This window comes from Anarhichas minor, unplaced genomic scaffold (assembly GCF_050575085.1).
Source record: "Anarhichas minor isolate MPS153535 unplaced genomic scaffold, ASM5057508v1 ptg000048l, whole genome shotgun sequence".
NCBI lineage: Eukaryota > Metazoa > Chordata > Actinopteri > Perciformes > Anarhichadidae > Anarhichas > Anarhichas minor.
The window spans coordinates 197,501-211,674 of NW_027466494.1; the positions used below are offsets into that span (position 1 = coordinate 197,501).

The 14,174-nt window shown below is 42.4% G+C and overlaps 2 protein-coding genes across 3 annotated transcripts in view; both read left to right on the forward strand.

The window, feature by feature from the left end:
* The window catches only part of fam124a (family with sequence similarity 124 member A), a 16,955-nt gene extending 15,967 nt beyond the window's left edge, over positions 1-988 (forward strand). For both annotated transcript variants that reach the window (XM_076112251.1, XM_076112252.1), the window contains exon 4: positions 1-988. This exon is cut by the window's left edge. In XM_076112251.1, coding sequence (XP_075968366.1) covers positions 1-510 — 510 coding nt within the window. In that variant the 3' untranslated portion in view covers positions 511-988.
* A 6,696-nt stretch (positions 989-7,684) lies between these two features.
* On the forward strand, positions 7,685-14,122 carry serpine3 (serpin peptidase inhibitor, clade E (nexin, plasminogen activator inhibitor type 1), member 3). Its single transcript, XM_076112207.1, has 9 exons — positions 7,685-7,739; positions 8,566-8,874; positions 9,478-9,663; positions 10,103-10,345; positions 10,991-11,189; positions 11,293-11,393; positions 11,941-12,027; positions 12,114-12,197; positions 14,070-14,122. Exons 1-9 carry the CDS (start codon positions 7,685-7,687, stop codon positions 14,120-14,122), a joined length of 1,317 nt encoding a protein of 438 aa, XP_075968322.1.
* Positions 14,123-14,174: the final 52 nt, after the last annotated feature.

Genomic DNA, 14,174 nt, shown 5'->3' on the forward strand with positions numbered 1-14,174 from the left:
CAGGACCAGTGGGACCAGCAGGACCAGCAGGACCAGTGGGCCACCTGGAGGCCCCAGTGGAGGGGTCAAAGGTCAGGCTCCACCTGCTCCTCCCCTGGCCCCTCCCCCTCCCCCCATCACAGAGGCCACTCCCTCCACCGGAGCTCCTCCCTCGTCCCGCCCTTCCGTCTCAACCTGGACGCTCTGGTCGGGGCGGAGGAGACGGACGTGGACACGGGGGACCAAGTGAGTCCCGTTAGCGGCACTGACCTCAGCGTGGTGTCCGCCTACATCAGACCCAGCCTGCCTCAGACTTCCTCTCGGCCGCTATCGGCGCCGCCCGGAGACATCGGCCCGTCTCTGTCTCCGCTGGGCCGCGTCCCAATCGGCTCTGTCGGCACCTGGTTCGCCGCTCCGTCTCTGAGCGATGGCTCCGTGAACCAATCGGACAGCTGCAGCATCGTCAGCGCTCCGGCGGACGAGGAGGACGAGGAGGACGAGGAGGAAGAAGAAGAAGAGTTCTACATTTGACGTGTTGGTCTGCTTCCTCACTTCCTCTGCTGCATGTCGGTTAAATGTAAGCGACCAATCACACGAGAGACACTGGTCAGTACCTGGTCACGCTCACACCTTGATGTCATTTTAAAGTGTTGATTATTACGATAATATGAGAATATAATAAACTTTATTGATATAAAGAACACAGATTCAATGAGAAGCAGGTTAAAGGTGCTTTGTTTAATGTTTATCCACTAAAATACAATCTGAACTAGTTTAACTTTCACTTTTCTTTCTGATCATTTCGATTGAATCCAAAATGGCCGAAACAAGAAGAAGACTTTAGTTTGGTCACCAGGAGACGACTTCAAGGTTTAAAGGTCTTTATGTTCGGTGGACAGTGAAGAGTTAATTCATTTGTTATCTTTTTAAAAACACAAACAGTCGAACAAACTAATAATAGTATTTACATTTAAATGAATTATTACTGGCAAATGAAACCAGAATATGATGGAACATGTTGATGATGATATTAAAATAAAGATGAGTTGTGACCTCAGAGTCAAAGGAGGAACAAGATTTAACGTTTTTATTTTATTGTTTATTGAGAACATAAGTACAACAATCAAGGCCTCTCTAAATGTTTTAAGATTAAAGATATACTTTGGCCTTAAGTTGAGTATGAACCTGATTTAACATAATAATAATGTTTTATTCAGACTGAAGTCTTTGAACGCAGCACGGTGCTGCCCTCTGCTGGTCCACTTTGATCTGAACATTAAAATAAAACTTCTGAATAAAGAGTTAAACTCTGCAGAGAGATGACATCACCAGCTGAGGTCTGAGGAGGAACGTCTCCTGCAGAGGTGATGATGTCATCATCGACCAATCAACGCAGAGTTACTCACGCGAGGAGGTCTGGAGAACCAATCAGATGAAGATCCAGAGACACAACACGAAAAACATTCATTTACTCTTCTTCTGCAGAAATAAACGTGTGTTTATACAGAACTAAAGAACCAAAGAACCATAGAACAAAAGAAACATAGAACCATAGAACAAAAGAACCATAGAACAAAAGAACCATAGAACCAGAGAGACAACACGAAAAACATTCATTTATTCTTCTTCTGCAAAAATAAACGTGTGTTTATACAGAACAAAATAACTAAAGAACTAAAGAACCAGATAATCATAGAACAAAAGAACCAAAGAACCATAGAACCATAGAACAAAAGAACCAGAGAACAAAAGAACCAAAGAACTAAAGAACCACATAACCAGAGAATCATAGGACCAAATAACTAAAGAACCAGAGAACCAAAGAACCAGAGAATCAGAGAATCATAGAACCAAAGAACTAAAGAACCAGAGAACCAGAGAATCATAGAACCAAAGAACCAGGGAATCAAAGAACCAGAGAACCAAAGAATCATTCAGTCTTAGAACCAGAGGAACTTGATTTGATTAAAAACACTGAACTATAAATATAATCCGTGTAATGAAGAAAACTAGCGGCTGCTACAGACGGACCGTAAACCAACCTCAGTCATAATAATAATCATAATAATCATAACTATTATGATTATTATGATTATTATGATTAAACATTAAAGGAAGGCTTCACCACTAAAGTGATCTTCTGTGTTTCCTTGAAGTCTGTTCATCTTCATTCATGTTCTAGTGGAGATGATGTTCATTATTAGTTCTTATTATAATATAACTTCATATTAGTTATGAGACTAAAAGTTCAGAATACTCAAAAACTTACATCCAAATATCAACTAAACTCATTTATAAGTTAGTAAATATTAAAAATTACAAGTAATTCAAACTTAAAACGTTACATTTTTAAATGTAAGTTCACTGTACTTAAAAATATAGTTTAATATAAGTTATGTTTTTAGTTTCTCCGTATTTAATCATTTTGATGCAATTGTAGTTAATTTTAAATGTTCTAAGTTCAGAATACTTCACAGTACAGACGATCATCGCTGTAGGTGCTCGTCTACAGGGCAGTGAAAGGAACAGCTCCTTCCTATCTCCAGGCCATGTTCAAGCCCTACACCCCCGCCTGACCACTTCGCTCTGCTGCCTCGGGGCGACTGGTTGCCCCGTCGCTCAGAGGTCCTGCGGCCGATCGACCCGGTCGCAGCTGTTTCCTGTCCTGGCCCCACAGCGGTGGAATGAACTCCCCACTGACGTCAGGACGGCAGAGTCACTGCCCATCTTTCATCAGGCTGAAGACTCTCCTCTTCAAGAAGTACGACCCTGAGCCTTCCACTTAGCACTTACTTAGCATCTATTGTGTTCATACTAGCTTGTTGCACTTATTGTTTTCATATTAGTTTGTGGCACTTATTGTATTCCTTTGTTTCTGCTCTGTACTTCTGCTCAGGTTTATGCTCTTAGATGCTTGTTTAAAGGAGATGCACTTATGACTTCTGGTGACGAGTTGTTCTCTCGAAAACCGATGTTGAATACACTTATTGTAAGTCGCTTTGGATAAAAGCGTCTGATAAATGACTGTAATGTAATGTTATGAAGTATTCATCTTAATTCACACTAAACAGAACTAACTAAATAAATAAAATAAATACATTAAAATAAATGAATTGTATAAATAAAATACAATAACCAACATGTGTACTCGGTATGAGGTTCCATTGTTTACCTTTCGTAGGAACGAGTTCCTTGAACTTAAGGTTCTGCAGCTGAAATGAAGGAAACTTCTAGAAAGATAATAAATAGATCAACGTGGAAAACAGGTCGAGTCTAAATATTTAGATTAACGTGTGAAGTAAAACATCACAAAATCTAATTAGAGCCACAATTATCTGATTATTAATTTAACTGTTTGATGAGTTATTGGAGCTGATGAGAGAATACATTCATCTTCATCACTGACCAGCGAGAAATAACAATAAATAAAAGTACTTTTGATCAGTTTATGAAGTCCAAACATCTGAATTCTTCTTCTCCTCCTCCTTCTTGTCCTCCATCCTTCTCCTCCTCCTCCTCCTCCTCCTCGTCGTCGTCCTTCTCCTCCTCCTCTTCCTCCTTGTCCTCCTCCTCCTCCTTGTCGTCCTCCTCCTCCTTGTCCTCCTCCTCTTTCTCTTCCTCCTCCTCCTCCTCCTCCTCCTCCTCCTCCTCGTCGTCCTTCTCCTCCTCCTCTTCCTCCTTGTCCTCCTCCTTGTCCTCCTCCTCCTCCTTGTCGTCCTCCTCCTCCTTGTCCTCCTCTTTCTCTTCCTCCTCCTCCTCCTCCTCCTTGTCCTCCTCCTCCTCCTCCTCCTTGTCCTCCTCCTCTTTCTCTTCCTCCTCCTCCTCCTCCTCCTTGTCCTCCTCCTCCTCCTCCTCCTCCTCCTTGTCCTCCTGCTCCTGCTCCTCCTCCAGTGTCTCATAGTTTCATGGCGGATCATTAAAGAGTAAATTCAGCAGAGGATCTCACAGGAGAAGAAGGCAGTGAGCAGTAAGTCATGAGTTACAGGTTGATCTGTGTCTGAATGGATTAAATATTAAATATTAAATAGTTATTAGTTATGATGGAGTTTGATGGATTGAAGTGAGGAAACAGCTTCAAACAGCAGCAGATGAGCAGCAGAGAGACGTGTTGCTTCTCTGCTGCTCTGACAACGTTCAGGACGTTACTGCTCCATCTTATTATTTAAAGGTGACCCTGCCTGTGTTTTAAAGCTGCTGTGTGAACACTCTTTTTTTCCCATGGTCCTTTGGGGCTCCGGCGAGGTGAGGACTCGTCCCCCTCACGTCGCCCCTCGCTCAGTGCCAGCTCTACTGGCTTTAATCCTGCGAGGCGTACCTGGCAGATCGCTGTGGCTCCGTAGCGGCCTAACCCGGCCTGTAATCCATAAGTAGGCCACCAGCAGCCGGCCAATCACAGCCGAGCATCTCAACTCTGTCTGAACAGAAGCTGCCGAGTGAACTTTGTCACTGAGACCTTTCAGCAGCAGCAGTGTGATTCCTTCTGGTTTCATCTTCGTCTTCTTTCCTTGTTCTGCTGCTGCTGCTCTTCTTCTTCTCTTGTTGTAATCTCAGCTGTGAGTCAGACACTCTGCAACCAAACCACGCACTTATGTTTCATACAAACATTGTGCTTGTGCTTAAAATTAGAGCGTAAACAACATAAGTACAGAAAATAAATATTACTATCGTTACTTCACGATAACTCAACACTTTGGTTTGTTTCACATTTCCTCTCCTGAGTTATGTATTCATCTCAGAGAGCTGATGTAATCACACATAATAATAATACATCACTAAATTGGTTGTTTTGTATCCTCATTGGCTGCTGACTCCTCCTCACTCCTCTTAAAGGGCCGGTAGTCATTAAAACACTGCCAGACTAAAAGCTACAGTCTGTTGATGATCCATGAAGAAGAACCGGAGCGTCTGCAGATTCATTCCAGAACTGAAGGTTCTGGTCCACTAAAGTTAGACGACGAGATACGACATGAACTAAAGATCTTCACCGTGAAGGAGTTCTTGTTGTTGTTGTTACTCTTCTTCATCTTCCTCTTCTTCCTCCTCTTGAACCTGAACCATGATGACATACTGAGCCAGCTATCTTTAGTCTTAACTCAGGTTTTTCGGTCCAATCAGCTCACTGGTAAAACTCAAGTTCCTCCTCCTCCTCCTCCTCCTCCTCCTCCAGGGTCACAGGTCAGGTGGTGTGAATGGAGAGCCTGGTCGGTCTCCGTCAGTGAGGATTAGGTTGCGAGGCGGAGGCCTCATCATGGTTCCTTAAGGAAGGAGCAGAGGTACTAATACTGTGCACGTGAACATGCACAGTATTAGTACCTCTGCTTCACTGAATATACTTTATTAAATAATATATTATAATAATTATTGTCATATCTTCCAACCAAACATACAGGTTGGAACAGGATGCTGAGTTAGCAGGATTTTATAGGAGTGTCATAAAAATAAAATAAATCAGTGAAATAATAATGAAATAAATGTGGAAATATAAAGAAGAATAAATAAAATACTAGAAAATAATTAAAATGACAAATTAAAGAGCAATAAATAAATGGAATAAAAAATGGAAATATTAAGACGACTAAGGAACTATTATTATAATTATAAGCGTTTTCATTGATTTCTGTATTTATTTAATAATATATTTTCAAAAATAAATTGATTTTTTTAAAGAAATGTATTCTGTATATTTAAAAAATGTAGATTAATTTATTCTCATATAATGTGATTTATGTGTTATTTTTATCGCTATAACAAGATGTCAGTGACCAAAAACCACGATGACGTAAAACAGCAACGGGTGACGTCATGATTACCAAACAGTCTGCGAGTCTCACACGGGACACTCACAGAGGTCTGCTGGGTGAAAGTCCGATGGTTTTTACTTCCTGGTTCACAAATATCTCGTTGATTTACATATTAATGGATTTCTTGACATTTAATGAACTACAGCGCATCACTTTCCCAACATTTGTCTCCGTCATTTAGTGTGAAATGAAGTGACGCAGTACAGAGAGAGACAGGACCTTCACCCAGGAGACCAGAGTTCATGTCTTCAGTGACGTTTGTGACGTTTGTTCTTCACAGACATGAACCTGCAGATGAAAGCGTTGATGGTGACGATTGTCTGAGATCGGTTACCGTGACTCTACATCCCTGTGTGGAGTCGGTTGTTTTAAAGAATGCGTTGAGTCGGTTTAATGAAGCCGAGCCTCGGCTCCACTAATGAGTCGAGTCCCTCGTTAGACAAAGACCCCAAATACCTGACGGCCTCCAGTCGTGTTCTCTTCTTCATGGGAAAGAATGTGTAATGGGAAAAATTCCTATACCCGCTTTGCGTGAGTCTCTTCATGCTGAAATACATAATACCAAAAAGCAGGTCGTCTTTTAAGTATTTATTCTCTGCTCAGAGAAGGTTCAATCATCACAACAGAATGCGTTCAGTCTCAGTGAGGAAGAACCAAGAAACAAGTGAACAAGCTTTCTTTACACAGAATGAGCAAAGCTGGGGGCCGATGGCCAATGTTACACATTTCAGTCTGAGACGTTTGGTCTCAGACTGAAATGAACAACAATGAACAACAAACGGTCAGCAACCAAAGCCAGCGGCCCGAAGGCCTCGGTGCTGGAACGTCCTCATACAACACAGTTAGTTATTATGTGAGCAGAGAGAGAACTCTTCTTCTGCACAGCAGAGACACCGTGAAGTTCAACCAAGTTCAGAGCAAAATTACTTACGCATGAATACGATATACTGAGTAGAAATATATACTAAGTAAGTAGAAATATATACAACATAAAAAATTACCATTACAAATGTCAGCAGTTTATTGAGACCGTCTGAGTGTCTAATTAAGAGGAGACACGGTCATCAAGTCCTCTTTTTATTTAACTTACTGTATTTACTGACAGCGACAGAGACTAAAGCTTAAAGCAGGATTCACACGCAAGGAAAACGTTCTCTGACTGCGTAATAAGTTCATTAAAATAAAGATTTAAAATGTAATTCACATTCCACGATTTATTGCAACAATGAGTTCAATCAGAGTCCAACAGGTGAGGCAGTCAGGTGACGACACGTGTATATATCTATATCTATATAACATCTATCTATATCTATATACATCTATATGTATATAACATCTATCTATATGACCTATATCTATATAATATCTATATCTATATCTCTGAGGTTTATTAGTTTCTTGCAGGTTTTAAACTATATTTCTCGGATCAGTGAAGACTGATCTCCATGTTCTCCTTGTTCTCCTGGAGGAGACAGAAAACTCTCATTATCACATGAATAACTTTCCTCTATAAAGTATTAATAACTTCTAGTGTCTCCAGAATTAGAACACACAGAACTCACACGCTTGTGAGCGCGTGTGTCCCGGTCTGGGATTTGCTGGTCGGGGAGCTGCCTCCCTCCGCCTGGCTCTCACGGCCCCGAGGAGGGAGGCAGGAATCCCGGACGAGTGGTACGGACATCTCCGACGGAGACCGAGAACCCGGCGCGCTTTAAACACGTCTTATGACTAGAGACCGGCTCAGAGAGACACGACCGGGGGACCGGACCAGAGACCTGCACCCAGGGACAGAGAGAGGACCAGAGACCAGAGACCAGACAAGAGGACCAAACCAGAGACCAGAGACCAGACAAGAGGACCGAACCAGAGGACCGTGGTAGACCGTCCAGGGACCAACAGCCTGGATGGTTGGTGTCGGTCTGAGAGAACAGCTGGAGACACGACCTCACCTGTCCACAGGTAGGACCGCCTATGACATCATCACAGTAATATTTCACCTGAGACAGAAACAACAGGAAGACGTTATGAGGAATAAAGGTCATTTATTAAAAGTCATTTTAATAAACTATACTCATGTTTTTGTCGTCAGAAGTATTCTGATCATTTACTAAAGTAAAAGGAGAAAAACGGAGTAAAAGTACACGAGAAGTATACGTTTATGCTAATTATGCAGAAAAGTCAGTGAGTGTTACTATTATATTATGTTTATAGTTTATTATTATAATCAGTGGTGTATAATAATGTGTAACTAAGTACATTTACTCCAATACTGAAGTACAAGTTTATATGTCAATGTTCTGCTACTTTATACTTCTCCACTACATCTTAGAGGTAAATATTGTACTTCTTACTGTACTGCATTTATTTAATAACTTTAGACATTTTACAGAATTAAAATAATAATAATCAATAATTATTACATTAAAGCAAAAAGTATATTATCCTGCAGAATGTACTTTTGGTATACTTGTAAAGTATATTGTGATGCTACTGTTGTGCTTTTTTTACTTGTACTACAGTAATACTTTATAATACGTTAGTCAGTCGACTTACACTGAACGGATTTAACCTGATATGAATATTACTGCTGCAGATTCCATGTTTATTCAAGTCTTACATTTGTCTTTTTTGATCATTTGTATTATAAATTTAAACTGAAACACCTTCAGTTTAAATATGTGAACTAAATGTGAACCTGGTTCTACAGGATCTAGTTTGACTCCCTCTCCTTGTCTCTGTCCTGCAGGATCTAGTTTGACTCCCTCTCCTTGTCTTTGTCCTGCAGGATCCAGTTGGACACTCGGTTCCCCGTCCTGCAGCAGTGAGGACATGCGTCTCCTGCCGGTGGCGTCGCTCTTCATCTGCCTCTGGTTGGTGGAGGGGAGCCGGTGTGACGGCAGCTTTCAGGGCAGCATGGCGGAGCTGCACGGCAGGTTCGCCGTCCGCCTCTACCAGACGCTTACCGAGACGGAGAACAACTCCAACCTGATGGTGTCTCCGGCCAGCGTGTCCTCGTCTCTGGGGCTGCTGCAGCTCGGTGCCAGGGGCAACACGCTGGCTCAGCTGGAGGCCACGTTAGGATACAACGTGAAGGGTAGGAGGCATCAGGGTCCATCAGGGACCATCAGGGTCCATCAGGGACCAGCAGAGCTCAGCGGTGTCTGAGCCACGCTGTCTTTAATATGTTGTTCTTGTGTTTATTATAAATAAATGACACTAATGCAAAGAAACACAAGTTCAGAGTCACAAGAGCCTCACGAAGGAGAATAAATCAGTAAAAGAAGAAGAAGAGACGAGGAAACAATAACAGAATAAATAAGTAAATACAAATGTACAACATTTAATGATTAGAATGATTTGATTTTCACATTTGTTCATTTATTTATTTATATTTTTATTTATATATATTTTAATATGACGGAATTCTGTATATTTAGAATAAATGTAATTTATTTATTTTTCTCTCTTGAAAAACAAAAAACAAGGAAAAGAATAAAAAACAATAAAGAGAAAGAAATTAATATATAATTTAAAAAAAATAAAAACAATTTAATAATACACAAACTAAATATTCAAACAAAAAATAAATAAATAATATATATATATATTTACAGAAATGAATGTGACGACAGTTGAATATGCTTTGAGTTATTCCTTCATAGTCCTCACCCGTCCTCCGTGTCTTCCCGTCCTGCAGACGTCCAGGTCCACGACTTCCTGCTTCATTCCCACAGAGACGCCAGCAACAGCAGCCAGGACCCGATGCTGCACCAGAGCTGCACGCTGTTCGTGCAGAGCGGCGTTCAGCTGCTGACCGACTTCACGCGGCGCGCGGCGGCGTGGACCGACTTCAGCCAACTGAACCACACGGGACGCACCGCCGGTACGAGACGCTCGGCGTATAGAAGCTCTTAGCAGCTGAACACGCGTAGTGCTCACAGCAAGAGTTACAGGAGACGGTTTACTCACACGTCTCTGAGGAGCTTCTCTGCCCCCTAGTGGCCACAGAATATCTCCTCATGCAGCTTTAACTCTCCTCTTTCTCAGAGCACATGGAGTGTTTTGCTCCTCAGATAATATTCAGTATTACGAGGTAATATTCAGTACGATCAGAGGAAAGTCTGTTAAGCACCAATAAGGGTAATATGAAGATGATTGTGTGTCTGCTTAGTCTTAAACTTTGTTTCTTGAGATCTAATAGATGCAGCTTGTTCTCCCTCGTTAAACGTGTTACCGTCTTTTTATGAACATGCATACGTTCAAAAACAATAGTGTTAGAAGTTAAACAGCTCATAATTCATCTCATAATTCATCCCCCCCAGAGGAGCCGTGGTCCCTCCAGGCAGGAAGCAGCAGTGGGGACCTGTCGGGCTCCGGTGAGCCCCAGGCCGAGGCCCCCTGGTGGGGCCAGCGGCTGCAGATGGCTCTGGTCAACACTGTGGCCTTCAGGGGCGTCTGGCAGAAACAGTTCTTGTTCAGCAGCACACAGAACCTGCCCTTCATCCTCTCTGACGGGACCGCCGTCAAAGTACCCATGATGCACCAGGCCAGCGAGGTCAGCTTCGGTAAGAGTCATTCTTCTCTTCTGACAATAATGTGAATAGTTGTGATGGTTTCATATCTTTGTGGTTATCGATGAGGTGAAATGAGTCACAGAGTTTAGCCTTCAGGAGGATCTTTTCACAGAAATGTAATTTAATATTAATAAACATCTTTTCTTAGTATTTAACGGTGATTTATTACAAAAAACGTTTCTCATCATTTCTCGTGCCAATTTACAGTCTTTTCAAAATAAACTTCCTTCTTCACAGAAAGCAACTTACTTATGTTTAATAAAAGATCTTTGTTTGGGTTTAAATAACGACAGAAGTGACAAGAAACCAACAACGACTCGGGTCGGCTGTTGGTTTCTTCGTCAGCGTAGAAGAAGTTGTTTATGTCGACATACAGAGCGGGAGTTCTTCAGGGATTCCACTACTTTCTACGGCAGCCCAGAAAGGACAAAAAACAAACACTTCTGAAACGTAGAGATACGGAGATATCCACTCAAAACGTGTTTATTTCTGCTAAAGTTGATTTTAACATGGAGCTCTCTGAGGATCGACTCTCTGGGAGCCTCTAGTGGACGTTTGAGGAACTACAGTTTGAGTAACTTTCCGTTTAGTCGGCCACAGACACGCTGCTCCTTTAAACCGACTCGCTCCCTTCAGGTCAGTTCCGGACGGCGTGGGACCAGCGCTACACCGTGTTGGAGCTGCCGTACCTGGGCCGGTCCCTCAGCCTACAGGTGGTGCTGCCCAGCGAGAGGAAGATGCCGCTGTCCTCCCTGGAGGCCCAGCTCAGCGCCCGCCAGCTGGCCTCCTGGGACACGGGCCTCCGCAGAACCAAGATGGACGTCCTCCTACCGAGGTTAAGATCATGCACCACGGGACAGAAAGTTGTTGTTTTTTATTTTAGACTCTGTAACGTCATCTTCAGAGGTACAAACTACTTCCTGTCTGCTGTTTGGCAGGTTCAGGATGCAGAACAGGTTCAACCTGAGGTCGGTGCTTCCCGCCATGGGCATCAGTGACGCCTTCGACCCGACAGCGGCGGATTTCACCGGAATATCAGGTCAGAACATTTAGTCCTTTAGATCTGGACCTTCACAAAGATCCAAAGTGAATCAGAACCAGAAACGATTTTATTGAAAAGTACACTGCACGTACGAGGTACGAGGCTCAGTGAATGATGCGTCGAGTTCCTGATTTAGCCGTCGCCATCTTGTTTTAATGCAACCAGTAAACAGGAAGTGACCATATATGGACTGAGGAGGAGTGACGTAGAGACGCCGTATACGTCTCTGGTAGAGACCTGTCAATCACCGTGTAGCCCCGCCCTAAAGCATCCCCTGCTTTATGGTCTGTTTGACTCTAAATGGACCATAATGTACTAAATGAACATCATGCTGTATTGAAGAAGACTTGAAACTAGAGATTGAGACCATAAACTCATGTTTACAATGTTTACTGAGGTAATAAATCAAGAGAGAAGTAGAGTCATTTTCTCATAGACTTCTATACAACCAGAGGAGTCGCCCCCTGGTGGACACTAGAGAGGATGCAGCTTTAACACGTGCATGCTGCTCACCGATTGGCTGACAGCTTGTTTCCTCCTGCAGTGAAGGAGAGTCTCTACGTCTCCGACGCTTTCCATGAAGTGAGAATCGACGTCGCAGAAGACGGGACGAAGGCAGCGGCGGCTACAGGTGAGACACGAGAAACAATGAAGAGAAACAGAACAATAATCTCACGACGATGACGATAATGATGATGATCCTGTGTGATGTTCCAGCCATGGTTCTCCTCAAACGATCCAGAGCTCCTGTTTTCAAGGCGGACCGTCCGTTTCTATTCCTGCTGCGACAGACTAACACAGGTGATTATTACATATCAAAGTGTCCCAGTGCAGCTGATGGGCGCTGCATTACATTACATATCACACTACGTCAACAATATGAACCGAGATCATATGCAACAATAAACATTAACATTTATTATTACATGTAATAAACATTAATGGAGATGTTCAAACGTTCATCTTTTTTTTAGTGCTGGGCAACGATTACAATGTTTAATCTCGATTAATCTCATTGTTATGGTAAAGTTCAATAATGAATTATAAAGTAGTGTATTGCTCACTTTTATTTTAAAGTGCTGCTCTATGAACTAAAGGTGAATAACATTGTGTGTAAACACTTTAAACACATCAGGTTGTTGTTAGCAGCAGTGTTCTCTTCACACAGCAGCAGTTCTATCTCTTCACTATCTGTGCTCAGTGTGTGTGTGTGTGAAACGTTCCACTGCTGTGCAACAGGAACATGTTTCACACCTTTCATCTACATGTGTGTGTTGTGTCTTCATGACAGTCAGAGCATGTGATGCAGCTCTACTCTTCATCACTATGATGCTGTAACTCAGAGGTGATGAAGGTGACCCAGCTCTACTCTTCATCACTATGATGCTGTAACTCAGAGGTGATGAAGGTGACCCAGCTCTACTCTTCATCACTATGATGCTGTAACTCAGAGGTGATGATGGTGACCCAGCTCTACTCTTCATCACTATGATGCTGTAACTCAGAGGTGATGAAGGTGACCCAGCTCTACTCTTCATCACTATGATGCTGTAACTCAGAGGTGATGAAGGTGACCCAGCTCTACTCTTCATCACTATGATGCTGTAACTCAGAGGTGATGAAGGTGACCCAGCTCTACTCTTCATCACTATGATGCTGTAGCTCAGAGGTGATGAAGGTGACCCAGCTCTACTCTTCATCACTATGATGCTGTAGCTCAGAGGTGATGAAGGTGACCCAGCTCTACTCTTCATCACTATGATGCTGTAGCTCAGAGGTGATGAAGGTGACCCAGCTCTACTCTTCATCACTATGATGCTGTAGCTCAGAGGTGATGATGGTGACCCAGCTCTACTCTTCATCACTATGATGCTGTAGCTCAGAGGTGATGATGGTGACCCAGCTCTACTCTTCATCACTATGATGCTGTAGCTCAGAGGTGATGATGGTGACCCAGTGATGTCCAGTAGTCTCCAGTGAGAGCAGCAGCTGCTGCTCATTGTAACGCCGTCGCTTTAGTCGTCCTCTCCTTTAATACAACCCGTGTGTTCTTCTGGTGACGGTGCGTCTTGAGGCTCATACGTGACGTCATTCGTTGAGATCCTAAGAACGTTCCTCAGACCGACATCTTCCACAACACTAACCTGCAGTTTGTCTCCACTCCTCTGTAGCATCTGTTAGCTTGTCTTTAGTTTATCTCTACTTCTCCCACACGCTGCATCAACATAGTCCGAAGACTTCCTCCACCGCTGCCAGTGAGCAACGCACTTTACAAATAAAGAAAACGTAAAACTGCGTTAACGCGCAATAAAATAATTGTCGGTGTTAATTAATGAATGCGTTAACGCGATAACTTGCCCAGCACTCATTTTTTTTTTATCTGACAAGTTTACTTAAAAGTAACGTATTGCTGCCATTTTCATTTGACGTATTTAGTTCAGTAATTGTTGAATTAGCTTTTATTTGTCTTAGTATTCTTTCTATTTAGTTTTAATTGTGTTTCCATTGAACATAAATAAAGTGATGAAAGAACACTCGTAGCAACAAGACTCACATTTAAAACACGTTTTAAAGTTGAACCAACAAACATATTTCTTGTTAAAAAGTGTTAAAATCATAAATCATCTTTTTCAGGAATTTAAAAATATATTTTTTTAATGTTCTCTATTTCAGGATCCATCTTGTTCATGGGACGAGTGATGAACCCAACAGAACAAGCACCCTGACACACACACACACACACACGAGGGAAAATATTTTGTAAATGTCTGTAAATAA